Source organism: Elephantulus edwardii, unplaced genomic scaffold, assembly GCF_000299155.1.
Source record: "Elephantulus edwardii isolate Elephantulus edwardi_28Jun2011 unplaced genomic scaffold, EleEdw1.0 scaffold00254, whole genome shotgun sequence".
NCBI lineage: Eukaryota > Metazoa > Chordata > Mammalia > Macroscelidea > Macroscelididae > Elephantulus > Elephantulus edwardii.
The window spans coordinates 4,041,393-4,058,204 of record NW_006400004.1 but is presented as its reverse complement, the minus strand read 5'-3'; the positions used below and the strand labels follow the sequence as shown (position 1 = coordinate 4,058,204).

Sequence of the window (16,812 nt, the reverse complement as noted above, 5' to 3'; positions counted from 1 at the left end):
GGTCAGCTAAGGGTAGGTTCCAACTTGACGGTACACAACAATAACAATTACTTTACAGCTTAGTTGTATATATACACTTGTTTGTTAATTATTTGCTTTTATGAGTACAGCACCTATCTGTCTGTGTGTTATACTGGGGTAACTTGTCAGATACTATGATGCTAAAAGTTGTGCCACTGGTGTATAAATGCCAGAAGGATCATCTATGGTAGATAGGTTTCAGCAAAGTTTGGCCATTCACTTCTAAAATAATATGCCTCCAAAAGCACTGTGAATAACAGAGGAACATAGGCAGCTATAGCTTTAGAGGCAGAGCCTAGATGGAAGTCAGTTAAAATGAAGAGAAACAGCGGCAAAGACCATTTAATAATTAGAGCATGAAATGTACGATGGGAAAACCAGAAGTTGTCAAAAATTAAATGAAAAGCATAAAGCTCAACATTCTAGGCATCAGTGAGATGAAATGGACAGGCACTGATCACCGTGAATCAGACAATCACATGATCTTCTATGTTAGGAATGAAAAACTAAGGAGAATAAAAGGATTCTAAAACCCAATCTCAAAATAGGAGGAAGAGAGCTAACATAGACACTCCTGATACTCAAGTGCAGAGCAGACAGAAAATCTTCCTCTCAGCTTTTGTTTCTTTACATTTAAAACAGTAAGTCCTAAGGTGGAGGTTAAATGAGATGAGGTATGAAAGACTATAATACGGTATCACAGTATTTAAAAAAACAACAACACTCTACATAAGCCTGCAATTATCTCTTATTAACTAATCATAGAGTAGTATTAAAAACAAGCTACTAAAAAAAGACATTCAGATGACCAAAAGAAACAAAGAGATGCTCCAAATCACTGGCAATAAGAGAGCTACACATCAAAACTACAGTAAGATACCACCTCATAGTAGCAGCAGTGGCAAAATTTAACAGGACAGCTAGCAATAAATGTTGGAGAGGGTACAGAAAAATAAGGAACTCTCATATCTGGTTGGTGCAATTGTTAAATGGTATAAACACTCTAGAAGGCAGCTTGGTGTGTCCTCAAAAAGCTGAACAGAGAGCTTCTATATGACCCAGCTATTCCACTGCTAGGAATACACCCCAAGGAAAACAGAATTGAGAAACAGAGATTTGTGCACCAATGTTCTTAGCAGCATTATTCATAAAAGCAAAAACATGAAAACAGCCCCAAATGTCCATCAGCAAATGAGTGGACTGAGAAACTGTGGTACATTCACACAATGGAATATGATGCAGCATTCAGGAGCAATGATTTTGAAAAACACTATAAAATATGGGAGAGGATAGAGAGCATTATGCTGAGGGAACTAACTCAGGTGCTTAAGAATAAATACTGCATAATACCATTATTGTAAAAACAGAAGGATAATCAGTGAGATGTGTATGGATATACAAAAAGGGAAGGGAAGAGGACAGGGGGCTAAGGGTGGGGAGGGGGATAAATCAGAAGAATTTGGTCGGTAGAGGAAGGGAGCGGGGGAAAAAACCCCACAACCATGTATATGAGTAAAACACAAACTAACTCAGTCCCACAGGGATAAATATTGTATAAAACCATCATTATATAATAAATATAAGGATCCAAGAGCGGTAGGACAGAGTGGAAGCAAAGAGATGAGGATGACAGGGCTGGACAATTTGATGGGGGGAGGGGCAAGGGAAATTGAGAAAATCTATTCTTGAAAACAATGTATTCGAACTTTGTAAACAAGTTAGTAGAAAAGTTTTTTAAAATTCCTTAAAACTGTCAAATAAAAGAGAACAAAAACCTAAATTTATTTCTTATACCCAAGAAAACATATGTAAAAGAAATTGAAAGTCAAATAAAATTTATCACCATTCAAAGAGATATATACAGTTGTTAGGTACTACCAAGTTAACTACAACTCAGTTACCCTATGGACAACTAACAAAAACCCTGCACTAGCCTTGCCATCCCCACCATTTCGGTCATGCAGTAACTCATTGTTACAGCCACTGTGTCAATCCAACTCACAGATTCTCTACTTTCCCATGTATGGTATTTTTATTCAAAGATTGTCCCCTCCTGACAGCATCCCTAAAATGTGTATGATGAAATTTCACCACCCATGCCTCTAAGGAGAACCCTAAAAAGTTTATGCTTCTACTTTTTATAAAAACATCTGCCTATGTCATCCCAAACCCCTAAGTAAGATCAGCAGGATGAAAATAGATTAAAAAAGACTGCAAAATCTTTTCAAAAAAAGGTATAACTGTTAGTCTCTCCTAATCTCTCCTAAACAAGGGAGCTCTAGTGGCCTAGTGGCATGAAGGTGCACTGGTTTGAGGACACCAGCTGCACCACAGGAGAACGATACCTCCTCCTGTGTCTGAAAATCCACCAGAGGGTTAGCTATAAGTGGGTTCCAACTTGACAATACACAACAATAACAATAATCTGAAACAAAGAGTAAAGAAACCTACAGACTATTAAGAGGCAATGTAAACTTCTGCTTCCATGATCCTGAGATCAGAACAAGTAGATAGTGCCTGGTGACCATTGAAATTGATCACAACAGTGTCCTCAAAGAGAGTGGGAGAAAAATATGGAACAAAATTCAAAATCATAAAAAAAGACCAGGTTTACTAGTCTGAGAGACACAGCAGAACCCCGGAGATTTACACGACTGACAGGCCTATAAAGGTGAGGAGTAGCCTTCCCTTTATAAGAAAGAACACAGAGTTTAAAACTATCAATTAAAATAAACAGACAAACGAACAAAAACACCCAACCAATCATATAAGAACTAAAGGGCAGAATTTCCTAAAGGATAAAGCTCAGAAGGCAGGAAGGGATAGAAACAGAAGGGGAAATAGGGGACACAGAGATGAAGAGGGAAAGGTACCATAAAAATGTGAGGAACTTGCACTGCAATCCCAGAGGTACACAGTTTGAATCCACCAGATGCTCTGCCGGAGAAGGAGGAGCAATATCCTCCTGTATCAGTCAGATCTGATTTGACAGCACACGCACACAAAATAATTTTAAAAAAATGTGAGGAACTATTATCTGTATCATAAAATGAAATGTGTAAATTGTTCAATGGAAAAACAATATTCTGTGAAGTTACCCTCAAATCACAATAAAAAGGTTTTTTTTTTAAAAAAAAAAACCCAAACAACTCTTTTTCATAAATTGAAGTATCATGGCAATACTTCCAATTACAGAAATCTTCACTTTGAAATTAAGAGAAAACTTTCTGATATCACTGTACTGATTTCTATTTATGAGAGATAATCTTTTTTCACCTCAGGTAAAATTTATGCTTTCATTTGGTCACCAGTAAGCATACTATAAAAGTTTTAAGCATTATCAAACCTGCTGGAACTACGAGATCTTCTTGACGCATTGTAACTTCTGGGTGGTGTTCTGGACTTTTTATCCTTCCTTCTTTTTTCATCTATCTCTTTGGCTCTGTCCTTTTCTCGGTCCTTTTCTTTGTCCTGTTCCTTTTCCTTCTCTTTGTCTCGCTCCTTTTCATGCTCTTTATCCCGATCTCTCTCTCTGTCCTTTTCTTTTTCTCGTTCTTTATCACGTTCTTTCTCTTTGTTTTTACCCCGTTCCTTTTCTTTTTCACGGTCTTTTTCCCTCTCCCTCTCTTTTTCCCTCTCCTTGTCTCTATCTTTCTCTTTTACTCTTTCCTTCTCCTTGTTCTTTTCTCGAGTGTCTTTTCTCTTGTCCCTTAAAAAACAAACAAAAATAAATAAATTCACAACTAAAATAATTCTACCTCCCACACCAGAAAAGAAGTTTTCCTCAAGAATTACCAATACAAAATAAATTTTTTATGACTACAGACTTCATTTTTCAATTTCTGTGTTGATGCATGATTACAATATACTGTTAAATGAAACAACAAGCTGACTTGAATGGTTTAGAAGCCTCATGAGTATTATTAATCATCAGATTCAAATCAACATCAATCAATATTAATCCAAGATTACTAAAGCAATCAGAAGTAGTTTTCTTTTTCTCACTAGAAACCTAAACAACAGATTTATAACAAATGAAGCAATTAAAAGTATCTTTCTACTAAAATTACCTTGAACGTGAACGACTCCTTGACTTCCGCCTCTCTCTTGATTTAGAGCGTTTTTTACGTGGGCTCTTAGATCTACGTCTATCTTTCTGTCTTGAACGTGATCTATTATGGGATCGACTCCTAATGAGAAAAAAATTGTTAAGGTATCAAAATGTATTCACTAAACTTCCATTTTAAACTATTTAAAAATTCTTTGAAATGAATGAACCAACAATTACTTACCAATACTTTTTAATTCCCTAATACTTATCCTACTTCACATGGATTACAGTAAATATATTTATTACTGAAAATTGTTAGATACTTCATTGTCCAGTATACAAACACAGAAATAAATAACTTGTTCCCTTTTTTAGCCTTAAAATTCCAGGTAATTTTTTTTGCTATTGTGCGCCTCAAATTAGTATAAGTCTGTCCTACAGTTTAGCTAGCAGATCATAAACTGTGTCAAAGTCAAATGAAAGAACTTAACTTATATGGATTATGTCTGCTTCTGATTATAATTCATCTTGACAGAGTAGGGATGATAAGTTCAATAGTTTCTATAAATGGCTGTGTGCCATTTGTTATAACAAATACATTTAGAAGACTGTATAAATAAGCAGGGAAGTTCTTAGGACACCACTAGTGTGACAGGAAGATAAAAATCACTATTTGTGTGATAAAGTGAGATACAATTGTTTGGTTTGTAATTTTATAAACACAAGCTATTAAAAGATTTTTATTACTGGAATTCTTACCAAAAAGATAGCTGCTGTAACAGTTTTTAAGTCTTCAGTCCCCTTCTTTCCCATTTTAATAACTGTTTTGCAATGTGATTTTTTCCCCCATAATGAAGTTTACTGTTACTGTGCTTATTATGTGCCCTTGAGTCAGAACCAACTCATAGCTGATCTTCCAGCAGGTTTTCAGAGGCAGTAAATCACATAGGAAGTGGCTGCCGATCTTTCTCCCACAGAGTAGCCAGTGAACTTGAACCATATGCCTTTGAGCTGGCAGCACAGTCCCTAACTACTAGGCCACCAGAGATCCTTAATGAAGTTTCTTAGAAACACTTAAGTTGCCACATAACAAAATAATCTGTGCACAACTTAAATAACAAAGTAATTAGATGCACTAGCTTTGGCATAAGATAGCATGGCTGTGATGCTCAGCTCTTGACATACAGTGTAGCTAGGAGAACTTGGGCTAGTTACTCTAAGTCTGAACTACTCCATCTATAAAGTGATATACAAACCATATCTACATCTCCTACGTCTGATGATGTATATTGTCTAGCAGCCTTTGGCACAGAGTAAATGCTGAAAATGATAAACTTTTTTTTTATAAACTTTTAAATATTTTACTCTATCCAGGTCAAATTTCCAAGTTTGCTTTATATAAATGAAACCCATCATGTCAGTTATATTTTTGTGAATTATGTTAAAATTCAAACATCTATAAAAGAAATACATATTATTAAATGACGCTTGTGGTGCCTACCTACTACTAATTTTCAGGAAGCTAGAAAAAAATTTCTATAAACAATGATGAATTAATTAATAAAATGTTGTTTATAAGCTAAATGGTCAGTAAGCCAAAATTCGTTTTCCAACAACTAATTTTCAAACAAACTATTCTTCTGTCACTTGGCTTTAAGTATTTGTCTTTATACCACATTTGCGGTTAGCAGCATAGCACACTATAACTCCATCACACTTTTAATGCAAAAGATAATTTTTATTTCACTGAAGTCCCAGTAGTGTGCTGCACTGTGAATCAAAAAGCCAGGAGGCTCGAGCAGGCCACATCCACAATGGCTCCACAGAAGAAAGATGGGCATTTCCTCTTATAAAGGTTTACAGCTTGTATAGCAACAAAGGGTCATTATGAGGGTGAACCAACTCAATAGCAGAGTTTGAACTTTGAGTAACCTCGGCTGGTCTGACAACAGGTCTGACACAACAGAAAGGAAGTGTAAAAGTAAAACCCTTAAACTTGGAACACTGTCAGTCTATACAAATAGAAACATAAGGAGTTTTTTTTCAAAATGCCTTTGCCTCTAGAAAATGTTTGAGGGTTTTTTTTTTTATTCTTCACATTAGTGATTTCCCATCTTCAACACAGAAGCTCACTTTGAAAATATAATCATAACTTTAAATTAATTTTATCCCCGAGGTATACAGTTTGAATCTACCAGATGCTCTGCTAGAGAAGGAGGGGCAATCTTCTCCTGTACCAGTCAGATTCGATTTGATGGTACACACACACACACACACACACACACGCACGCACAAACACAATTTGTTAACTTTGAAAAAGTAGATTCATTCCAATCATCTAGCCTTCCATTTTATCCTGTTTAATTTGACATTAAACATTTCACATCTCTCTCACTTCAAGTTTTTTTTAATAAGAATGCTAAAAGCTTCAAGTCAAGAGAAAGTCTAATCAAAGATAAAGCTGACATGAGATATTCATTTGTATTTTTTGTGCATAATTTTCAAAATTACTTTTTAAAATTAACTAAATAAAGGGTAACTTACCAATATGATGACTCAAACTTCATTTGTAATCAGTTGTTTCTCATTAAAATACTTAAAAGGTCTTAAGTTCTTATGTTGGTCTGTAAAAGCTACTTAAGATGTAACAATTACAGTACTACTCATCTTTTCTGATAGTGTTTCTATGGAAAAAAATGCATACCAAAATTTACCTGGACAAAGTAGAAATACAACCTCCTCTAGGCGTGGTAATAAAAAAGTCTTTCCTCTTACCATAAGAAAATTATTGTTGTGGCTGACCCTCTAGCAGGTTTTCAGAGGCAGTTAGTTAATTGCACAGGAGGAGACTGGCCATCCTTCTCCCACGGAAAAACTACTTTCCTCTTACCAGAAAGGAAGGAATAAAAAGGAAGCAAAAGAAGAAGGAGAGCTCTAAAAAATATCTGAGAAGACAGGCGGGAAAGTTCTTACCAACTCAGACTTCTACTAAGTCTAGGGGATCAGAGCTATCAACTCCTCAACAGGAGAGAAGTCAAGAAAGGCTTATCAGTCCCCTTTTCCCATTTCTGGGTACTCCTCTGAGTTGGTTCCAAATAAAAATCCCTAAATCAATGATTTCTAGGTAAGAAATTTGTATTTTCCTTTAAACAAAATATTCTCTTTTAATTTTTTCACAAATACATTCCCATTATCCCATGGCTGACCTAAGAAACAGTAAAACTCAAAAACCTATGCAAGACACAATTTAGCAGAGAAAGAAAACTCAGAATGTTTTTCACAAAAACAGAGAAGTGCTTAAGACTGTACCGTGTAAAAGGCAGAAAACATGCATGATCCAAAAATCCAAAGAGATTCATTCAAGTTACTATTCTTACTGTGCAACTTTTCCATTTTGACAAATAAGCCAATAGCAAGTAATATCTAAGCCTATGCAGTTAAAAAGATCTAAATAAAAGTACTTCTATGACTAAAAATAATGCGTTTTAATTCTGACTAAAACCCTCTCACCCTTGGAAAAGAAAATTTAAAAAATCAAATATACTAAATATTATGAGAACAAAAACCTTAATGATAGCTCAATTATTTACTGTAACTTTAAAAAAAAACACCAAAAACCCAATCAAACCAAAACCAAATAAGGCTTTACATACATTAACAAGGAAACAGTAATGTTAATCAAGTTTCTGGCTTTTCTCCCTCAGCTTCAGAAAAAATACTAAAATATGTTAGCTTTTGGTGAGCACTGGTGGCCTAGTGGCAAGAAGCTGCACTGCAACCCCAGAGGCGCATGGTTCAAATCTACCAGATGCTCTGCTGGAGAAGGAGGGAGAATCTCCTCCTGTACCAGTCGGATCTGATTTGACCCTGCGCACGCGCGCGCGCGCGCACACACACACACACACACACACACCCCCAAAAAAAAATTAGCTTTTAATTATGGCCTTTGTACTCAACACAAAACGAGATTCAAGTAATTATTTCTTATTATAAAAAAATACAGACTGTATTTTCCTTGACCTCCTTTACCCTCACCGTGTTCTGTCAAGACACAGACACAGTTATAGTCTAATTTGCTTCTGTATCATCTTTTTTTTCTTGCACTCTAAAACAACTTCCCTCATTTGGTACTGAAGATGCTTTACTATATAACTAGGAGAAAGGTAGTAAAACCACATTCAAAAGCTATTTTGAAAAGTAAGAGTAGTATAAAAGTATACCCAGGTAAACAAATAACTGTATAGTAATAAAATACCGTTATTTCCTCATCTCATTCCTTGAATCTTCTTGATCATCACAGAAACATACACTAAACTGAACTTGCTGGTAAGGCACAAGACACTGTATAATCAATCAATGGTTCCTTGCCTCACTCTCCTCAAGCTCTCTCCCTCTTCTAAAACTCCCACAACAAACTTGTATGTACACATTCCTTTCCCTCTCGACATTAGTACGAAGGGACATGTACAAATAATCAACAATGGCTTCAACAATGGTCTTGAACACAGCAGTGGTTATGAGGATGGCAAAGGGCCAGGCAATGTTCTGTTCTGTCGCATTCAAGGTGAACAAGAGTTGGAACTGACTTAACAGTACCTAACACCATCACTACACACTTAGTCAGAAACCAGGAAGTAACATTTGGCTGCTAACCTCAAAGTAGGTAGTTCAAATCCACCAGCTGTCCTATAGGAGCAAGATGAGATGGTCTACTTAAGTAAAAAAACCCTATTGGGTTGTTCTCCTCTGTTAGAATATTTGCTATGAGTTGGCAAGTGGGTATACCATCTTCAGAAGCTTAGTGGCAAAGCTACAAATCAAAGGACTTGAGGCTTAAAAACACCAGTTACTCTATGGAAGAAAAATGGGGCCACCTGCTTCCCTTAAGATCTACAGCCTTGGAGGAAGCCTGGAGGAAGGTTCTACTCTGTTCTAGCTGGCTGTTATAAATCAAATTAGACAATGGATTTTTTACACATTTTTCTATTTCAGCAAAACTCCCTACACACTTTAAAGACAACAAACACAATTTATCACTACAAATACAATTTATTTTAATATTTACATCAGGATAGTACCATAAATTTGTAATATAAAGACCCTTTGCATCAAATACAAACAAATGGTAGATTTTAAAAAAGAGACTATTAAAGGAGAGTTAGATACATTATAGGAGAATCAGAAACAGAGTGCAGCCATCTCAAGTGTAACTGTTTGTCTCTCTCTGGAATCAAGAAGAGAGAAGAAAAAAAGATATGTTGAAAAAGCTAGTCCAAAGGACTAATGGAAAACATGAATGTCAACTTCTACAACTGTGACCAGAAGAACTAGATAGTGCCTTGCTATCACCACTGACCATGCTGAAAGGATCACAGTACAGAAGCATGGATAGAGTGGGGGAAATGTGAAACACAATAGCAAAAGGGAAAAAAAGTTAGGTTTACTAGTCTGAGAGACTGGTGGAACCCCGAGACTACAGCCCTTAGATATCCACTGAACCCAGAATAAAATTCTCTTCATGGCTCAGCATTCAGTCAAACACTGATAAGCCTATAAAGTGACAAAAAAAGGAAGGCATTCTTTCCTACATAAGGTCAAAAGAACAGCATCTGCCCCAGGATAAAGTCCTGAGAGTAAGAAAGGAGAGAAAATAAATATTATGGAACTGAAAATTACAGAGAAGAAGAAAAGTGAAAATGCATCATAGGTAATGTGATTAATGTAATAAAACGAAATGTGGAATAATACACCAATGTGCTTTGTGAGTTTTCACTCAAAAACAAAAAACAAGAAGTACAAATGGAGGTAAACTTCCAAGTTACTACTGAGTTTCAGGTTTAAAATCAGCAGAGCAGGTTCTTATCTCTCGAATTTATGAAGGGCTTAAAAGCGCTTTAGCTGACATACGGTCCTGGGAACAAGTAAATGCTTAAAATCAAGATGTGGGGTGAGACCTCCAGCTTTTGAGTTAATTCTGATGGAAAGAAAGAAAAAGTTGCAGTTTTAGCACCACCACTAAATACCTTCCTTTTCACAACAGGAAAAATGAAAACTGTTTCTGATGCCTGTGAAAAAGATGCGTTTACTCTTCGAAAAATCAAGAATGGCGCACACCTTTAAATAGAACACTGACTTCTAAAATGGAAAATTAAATACTTTCATAAAATTTCACACTTAATTCCTTTTTATTAATTAATAATTAATTTAACGTAATTATTTACTACTAATCACAGTTACGAGTAAACTTCTAACATTTTCATTTTTTTAAATTTTTTAACATTTTCATTTTTATAACAAAAACTCAGAAAGAAAATCTCAAATACTTTTAAGTACAAAATTGAAAAACAAACCAAACCAAAAAAACCCCAACCAAGAACCCACTATATACAAGAAATTCTCACCTGTGTTTTGACTGTGATCTCTTCCTTCTAGAGTGAGATTTTGAACTAGACCTGGATTTTGAACGAGTGTGGGAACGAGATCGACCGCCTTTTCTTTCATTGCTCTTTCCAGACTCTGGGAGGAAAAAACCACTTTGCAGTGTAAGCTCAGAACAATTAAAGATCCCAGTTAATAATCAGGCACAAGTGGAATGTACCACATATAGTGCAAGGGGCCTACTCTCTGTACATCCTCCTCCTGTGCAATTATCCTTCAGAAACATCCAAGAAAGTCATTGCATAAACTCGTTGAGTGCAGCCACCCTGCAGCAGTACATATAAACCACATGATTATAAACAGCTGTTCGTAATATTTTGTTGCTGCCATAATGTACGATTATAACATGTCTGCAATTCCTATGACAGTGATTTCAAGTTCTTTATTCACTTACTTCGCAAAAATTGAAGCTTACATTCTAAATGTTAATGTAAAAATTTGCTCAAATGTACACTACGTAAACATTTATAGACTGAATTTTAAAAATTATTTTGGTTAACAATACAAAATTTTTAATAGATATTCCCTTATCTTGTTCAAACAGGCTAACCAGTTATTTGTTTTGTTTCTCCCTATAAATCATGGGCTATTTTGTTCATTTTAAAGATTAAAGCTATGAAGGAAAGTGGAATCTGCTTAACCATAATATCTTAACTATATTTGTCTCTTAAACATCACAGTAACATTTATTTTTGCTTTAAGTAATTTCATTTTGAGAACTGGTTTTGCTACTTAAAATATAAAGAACTGATTAAATTCAAGCTAAGTGTCTCAATCCAGTAACATGGAAAAGACATTTTATGTGCTTGGTTCTTTGACATGAATAAGTCACTTACTCTTTCTTGTCAGTCATCTTCTTTGTAAAATTAGGGGACTGAATAAAATGCCAGTTCTAGCTTCTAGAAAATTCCAGTTCTAGCTTCTCTGACCTTTAACCTATGACCTATGTAACAACAATTCTGTGGCCTTACCTGGTTCAATAGCTGCTGAGATAAATGATTGAGCCTCTCGTACTCGCTTCATAACTTCTTCTAATTCCTTAGCTGCAGCCTGAGGTGTCATCTCAGGGGGTTTTACTATTGCATTGTTGGAGTGATTTATTCTAAATTAAAAATATTAGCATATCACAAATACACACCATATTTTACCAAATATGATATAATATGCTTATTTCTAAATTTGAGGTTATCTTGGAAGGATACTGAACACAGAATAGCCAAAACTGACTCTAAAACCATGCTTAAATGCCCATCCCATCTCTAATTATCTCTTAATAACAAAGCAAAAGAGAAAAAAGAAAAAATGAAACTTAGTTGCCTTTAACAAGTGCTTTTCCATATAACCATATAAATTAAAATCTTGACATCAACAACTTCTATTTTAGATTACAAGATTTCAAAGACAGTATGTGCACTATGAGAGGATGAAGAGAAACCTGTATATTATGTGCACCATTTTAATCAAACCTGGATCACGGTAGCGTCAGATACAGCTTAGAATGAGGAAAACAACCAATAAAACTTTCTCACAACAGCTTCTCTGACACACATAAAGAAATCTGGTGTCTTATTTCATCCTTTTCAAACTGAGGCATCCACTAAGAATAGATATTTATCCTTTAATATCAGAATCCATTTCAAACTATATAACCAAGGCAATGTGAAACTCAAGAGAAAATCATGTCTGCTTAAATAATCCAAGTAGAATTTCTAAATATCTGGAAGCCTGAATAAACGTTTTCATTTTGCAAATAATGTGATTAAACGCTAAAATGCAAAATGTCTGATTTAAAACATTAATATTAGTATTTAGCATTATTTTCTTTCTGGGGCTCTGAATTTACCAAAGTACTTACAATATTTCAATCCAAATGTTAAATGTTCGTTAGCCTAAAGTCACAATGCAAAATCAAGCTGACTTATTAATTTAAGACTAACTTAGACCTTATAAATGTAGATAAATATAAATAAATGTCTTCCAATTCAACTTTTGAAATTTAAAAGCTAAAACGGTAAGCATCTCATGCACTTCTCATTTATACTTAACACAAAGCCTTTCCTTTGCACAAATTGCCAATTACTACTTAAAAGGGGGAGGGGAGAGCCTTAATTACATCAAAAAGACTTAAATTTTTCAAAAGAATTAAAAATTCTTTGTTTAGGATTTCTTACTTCAGTGGCCTGTCTCCAAACATAACTCCATTAAAAGCAAGAGCCCTTGGTACAGAATTTTGGTCTGCAAATTCCACAAAAGCAAACCGAGTTGGCTGAGTCTCATCACCTGCCATCCGCACAAACTTCACTTCTCCAACTTGTTTAAAAAATTCAAGTAGCTGATCAGCTGTTGTTGTCTAAAGAAATAAAGTGGCACTTTAATAAATTCTATCTTTTTAAAAAATCAGGTAAATGTTACTTCTACAACCAATAACATATTTTTAAAAGGGGTAGAAATGAGCTTCTACCACGAAAGTTTCTTCTTAGTTACCTGAGAATTCAAATTTCCAACATAGACTGTCCTCCTAATTTCATCAATTTTGGAAGGATCCACATTTCCCATAAGTGGTGGTTGTGGTATCTCTCCAAGTGTTGCAATGTTAGGGTCTAGTGCTGCTGCTGGTATGGCTCCCAAACTGCTAAGTGAAACACCAAGCTTCAAAAAAAAAGGAAAAAGAAAACATACATATTTTATTAGTATAAAAGAATTAACATTGTCTAATCTTGATCAATTAATTCAATTAAGAATAAAAGAAATAATGGGTATTCTTAACTCTAAATTATGCATATTTCTAAATAATTAAGACAAAAGGACACATCCATATTGAATGTATACCTATTACTCATTTAACAGAAATCTTGTCTGACATTTCATGTTTGCAAAAACTCGGAAAAATCTCTCAAGCTATGTCTCCAATAGTCCAGGCCCTGTGGAAGGCCACGGTCAGGACTAGGTGCCCTCACATTGACTACCTCAAACAATAAACGTTGCTCTAAGGAAAAAACCAAGTCACACAAAGAACCTTTGCCAACTAGCCAGCTTCTCATGTTACCTGCAACATTTCAATCAATCTTAAAGAATGTGAGGCAGCCAAAGGACATAAAGTTATGGGTGGGCAGGTAATGGCACGAATGTGCTGGGGAACTACGGTCAGGGACCAGGGTGCAGGATCAAGGAAGATAAGAGGACTACTGGGATCCAAGCTTCAGATGGGCAAGGAAATACCCAACAACTAACCACTGTTGCTGTTATTGTTGTTAAGCGCCATCAAGTTGAGAACAACTCAATAAAAACAAAAAAGAAAAAGATCTAAACCCTGTTCTATTCTATGCCATCCTAGCATTATCATCCTCAATCTCTCCATGGATAAGAGAGAGGACACTGGCCAGGACATCAGAAACTAACCAAGCCAATTAAATGACGAGTGGGTGTAATTAAAAGATATCTTTCTTAACTGTCTTCACATTTTAAGTACTTTAAAACTTAACACTAAAAACATACCATAGTCATTTAATAGCGATTATATAAATGCATTCCTAGTAGTCAACACAGCATCTGAGATTTGCTGGGTTGTTAACTTAATCCTCCTATTAACACGTTGCCACACACTTTTAAATTGATGACCGTGCTTAGAAACACATTTTTTTCCCTTCTATGTATTACCATCATTTGCGGCAACATGTTAATTGTAAGAGACAGGTAGGTATTAGCACAATGTCAGTTTCATAGATAAGTAAAAAAATTTAGAGCACATAAATAATTTCCTCAGCTATTAAGTGGTAAAGGCAGGATACCATTATGGACAGAGAACAATTTAAATAGAGGTAATGTTATAATAAAAAAATTTGGACAAAAGCCCAAATTTACCTTATGGTAAGAAAACTGCAACAATTTTTTAAATGATCTTCTGATAATATTACTAAGTTCAGTTTTCAGTTTAAGCATTAAGAACATTATTCTCTTTAGGGAAATGTAACTGGATAGAATAAACAGAAGATCTCTGGACTTGAAAATTGGGAAAATAACAGAATTAAGAAAGTCTTTCAAGGAAAAGAAATGTACTGCCATATACAACACCTTTATTTCCATTCAAGGTATTCAAGAAAAATCTGAGTTTTTCTTGTATGTGCAAATATTATACAATTCAACCCCAATAACTATCACTCCGTTCTTTGAACACAGTTTTTCCCACCATAGTGTTTTGCACTTAGAAAGCTGTTATTCAGATTCTACCCAATTAATCCTTGAAGTATCAGGTAAATTATCATCTCCAAGAGGCTTTCATGGACCTTATATAAGCCCTAATTCATCCTCTGACATATAATTTACTCTCTACTCTATCACTTTTGGTCCTTCATAACATTTATAATTATTAACAGAAATTACAGTTGGTATATATGTTAATAAATATCTATTATAATTATTATTTACTATTACCATCTCAACATGTGCTAATGCCATGCAGTTGTTTTAGTTAAAAATGGGGAAGAGATCTCTATGAGTCAAAGCTAAAACTGAGCCTCACCTTTGTCCTCATGTTGTCTTCTATACCCTAAGGTACTCAGATGATTGCGGGTAGTTTAACTTTTTTTTAATTGTTCAAGGAAATTACAAAAAGTTAAGCTAAATCACAAATGTAATTCTTATTGTTCATTATATCTGCATAGATTTAAAACATTACAGTCTTTTCCAGATATTGCCGGCTGTCAACTTAGATCTACAATTTCTATACTAGCCCTTTTAAGAGTTTTCCAAACCATCTAGTCCAATCTGTTTTTCAAATGTTAAAGATTATCTAGATTTTTTTTAAGAAACTTTTCCTCATCTCTTCTTTTCCTTACAACATTTTTCTATACCTGTATTGTTTAGTGTATGGCAACCACTAGTCACATGTGAATTTAATGAAGTGACTTTTACAGTTCTGTTTCTCAGTCACACTAGCCATATTTCACATCCTCAATCATAAAAGCCATATGACTCTATTGGTTACCATACTGGATAGCAGAGATGCATACACTTTGATCATCGCCAAAGTTGTAAAACACAGGGCTGCTCTGTAACTGTTGTGACTTTTAAAGAGTAGTCTAAGTCAAAAACTGAACTCTTGTAATGTATGGAAAAGTGTTCTAAGCAGAAAGAACAAATGCAAAAGTCCAAGGCATAAATGTGCTTGGCATATCCAAGAAATAAGGCCAATATGGCTCAAATATTATGATGGTAGGAAACTGACAGTAAAAAAGGTCAGAGAGGTAAACAGGAAACAGATCACAAACTATCTACCCTTCTATTTTCTAAGTGAAATTATTCTTCAAAAATTAAGGATCAAAATAACAAGTATATACCGTTTAATCAAGAGGAAGCCATTTCCCTTCAAAGTAGTAAAAGAATAAAAATTTCAATTGTCAAGGAAATGCTAAGAGTTTTCAAGATATCAAAATATTTTCTAGGGCAAGAAGAAAAAAGGTAACTATCTGGTATTGAAGCTTTTATGTTAAAACATACCAAAATATACTTTTTGAAGTAGTGTGAATATAAGGAAAAGTAGTAAATTGTTTATATAAAAATAAAAAAATCTCAGTAGAATCTTTTTTCTTAACCACATTCTGAAATCACAAAGGAATCTCTTCATAGATAATTAAAAAAAGTTTTTTAGGGGAGCTCTGGTGGCCTAGTGGCAAGGAGCTGCAACTATAATCCCAGAGGCGCATGGTTCAAATCCACCAGACGCTCTGCCGGGGAAGGAGGGACAACCTCCTCCTGTACCAGTCAGATCCGATTTGACAGTACACTCACACAAAAATAAAAATAAAATGTTTTTTGCTTGCTTTCATCACCTTCTCCTATTTTCTCAATGTGGCAGTGGTATGTACTATTGAATGGGAACTGAGCCATAGCTGACCCTCCAGAGGGTTTTCAGACCCAATTAATTTCACGGTAGGAGACAGGCCATCCTTCTGTGGAACAGCTGGTGAATTTGAACAGTGTGTCTTTGAGGTTACAGCACAGTTTCTTACCATTAGGCCACCAGAGTATTCCATGAGAGGCAATGTTTCTCTGAAATTTCTCCAACCTTTACCAAAACTATAGATCATTCATTTCTTGTCTTTTGGACATGCTCACAACCTGAAAAATCCAGTTAGGGAGATTCTCCAATTCCTGCATGCAATCTAATATGCTAATGTTGTTGTTGCTATGTGCCCTCGAGTCATTTGTGACGCATAGCGACCCTATATACAACAGCCCTAAACCGTGCTCTATCCTGTGCCAATCTCATTGCCTCTGACAAACCCATCCCGAGTACCCCAGTC

At 35.1% G+C, this 16,812-nt stretch overlaps 1 protein-coding gene across 2 annotated transcripts in view; it reads right to left on the bottom strand.

Annotated features, from left to right (window-relative positions):
- Nucleotides 1-16,812, bottom strand: part of SREK1 (splicing regulatory glutamine/lysine-rich protein 1) — an 84,029-nt gene that overhangs the window by 13,894 nt on the left and 53,323 nt on the right. For both annotated transcript variants that reach the window (XM_006899375.1, XM_006899376.1), the window contains exons 4-9: nt 12,995-13,159; nt 12,682-12,860; nt 11,482-11,612; nt 10,474-10,588; nt 4,092-4,211; nt 3,368-3,730 (exon numbers count right to left, since the gene is read on the bottom strand). In XM_006899375.1, coding sequence (XP_006899437.1) covers nt 3,368-3,730; nt 4,092-4,211; nt 10,474-10,588; nt 11,482-11,612; nt 12,682-12,860; nt 12,995-13,159 — 1,073 coding nt within the window. The remainder of the gene's footprint in view (nt 1-3,367; nt 3,731-4,091; nt 4,212-10,473; nt 10,589-11,481; nt 11,613-12,681; nt 12,861-12,994; nt 13,160-16,812) is intronic.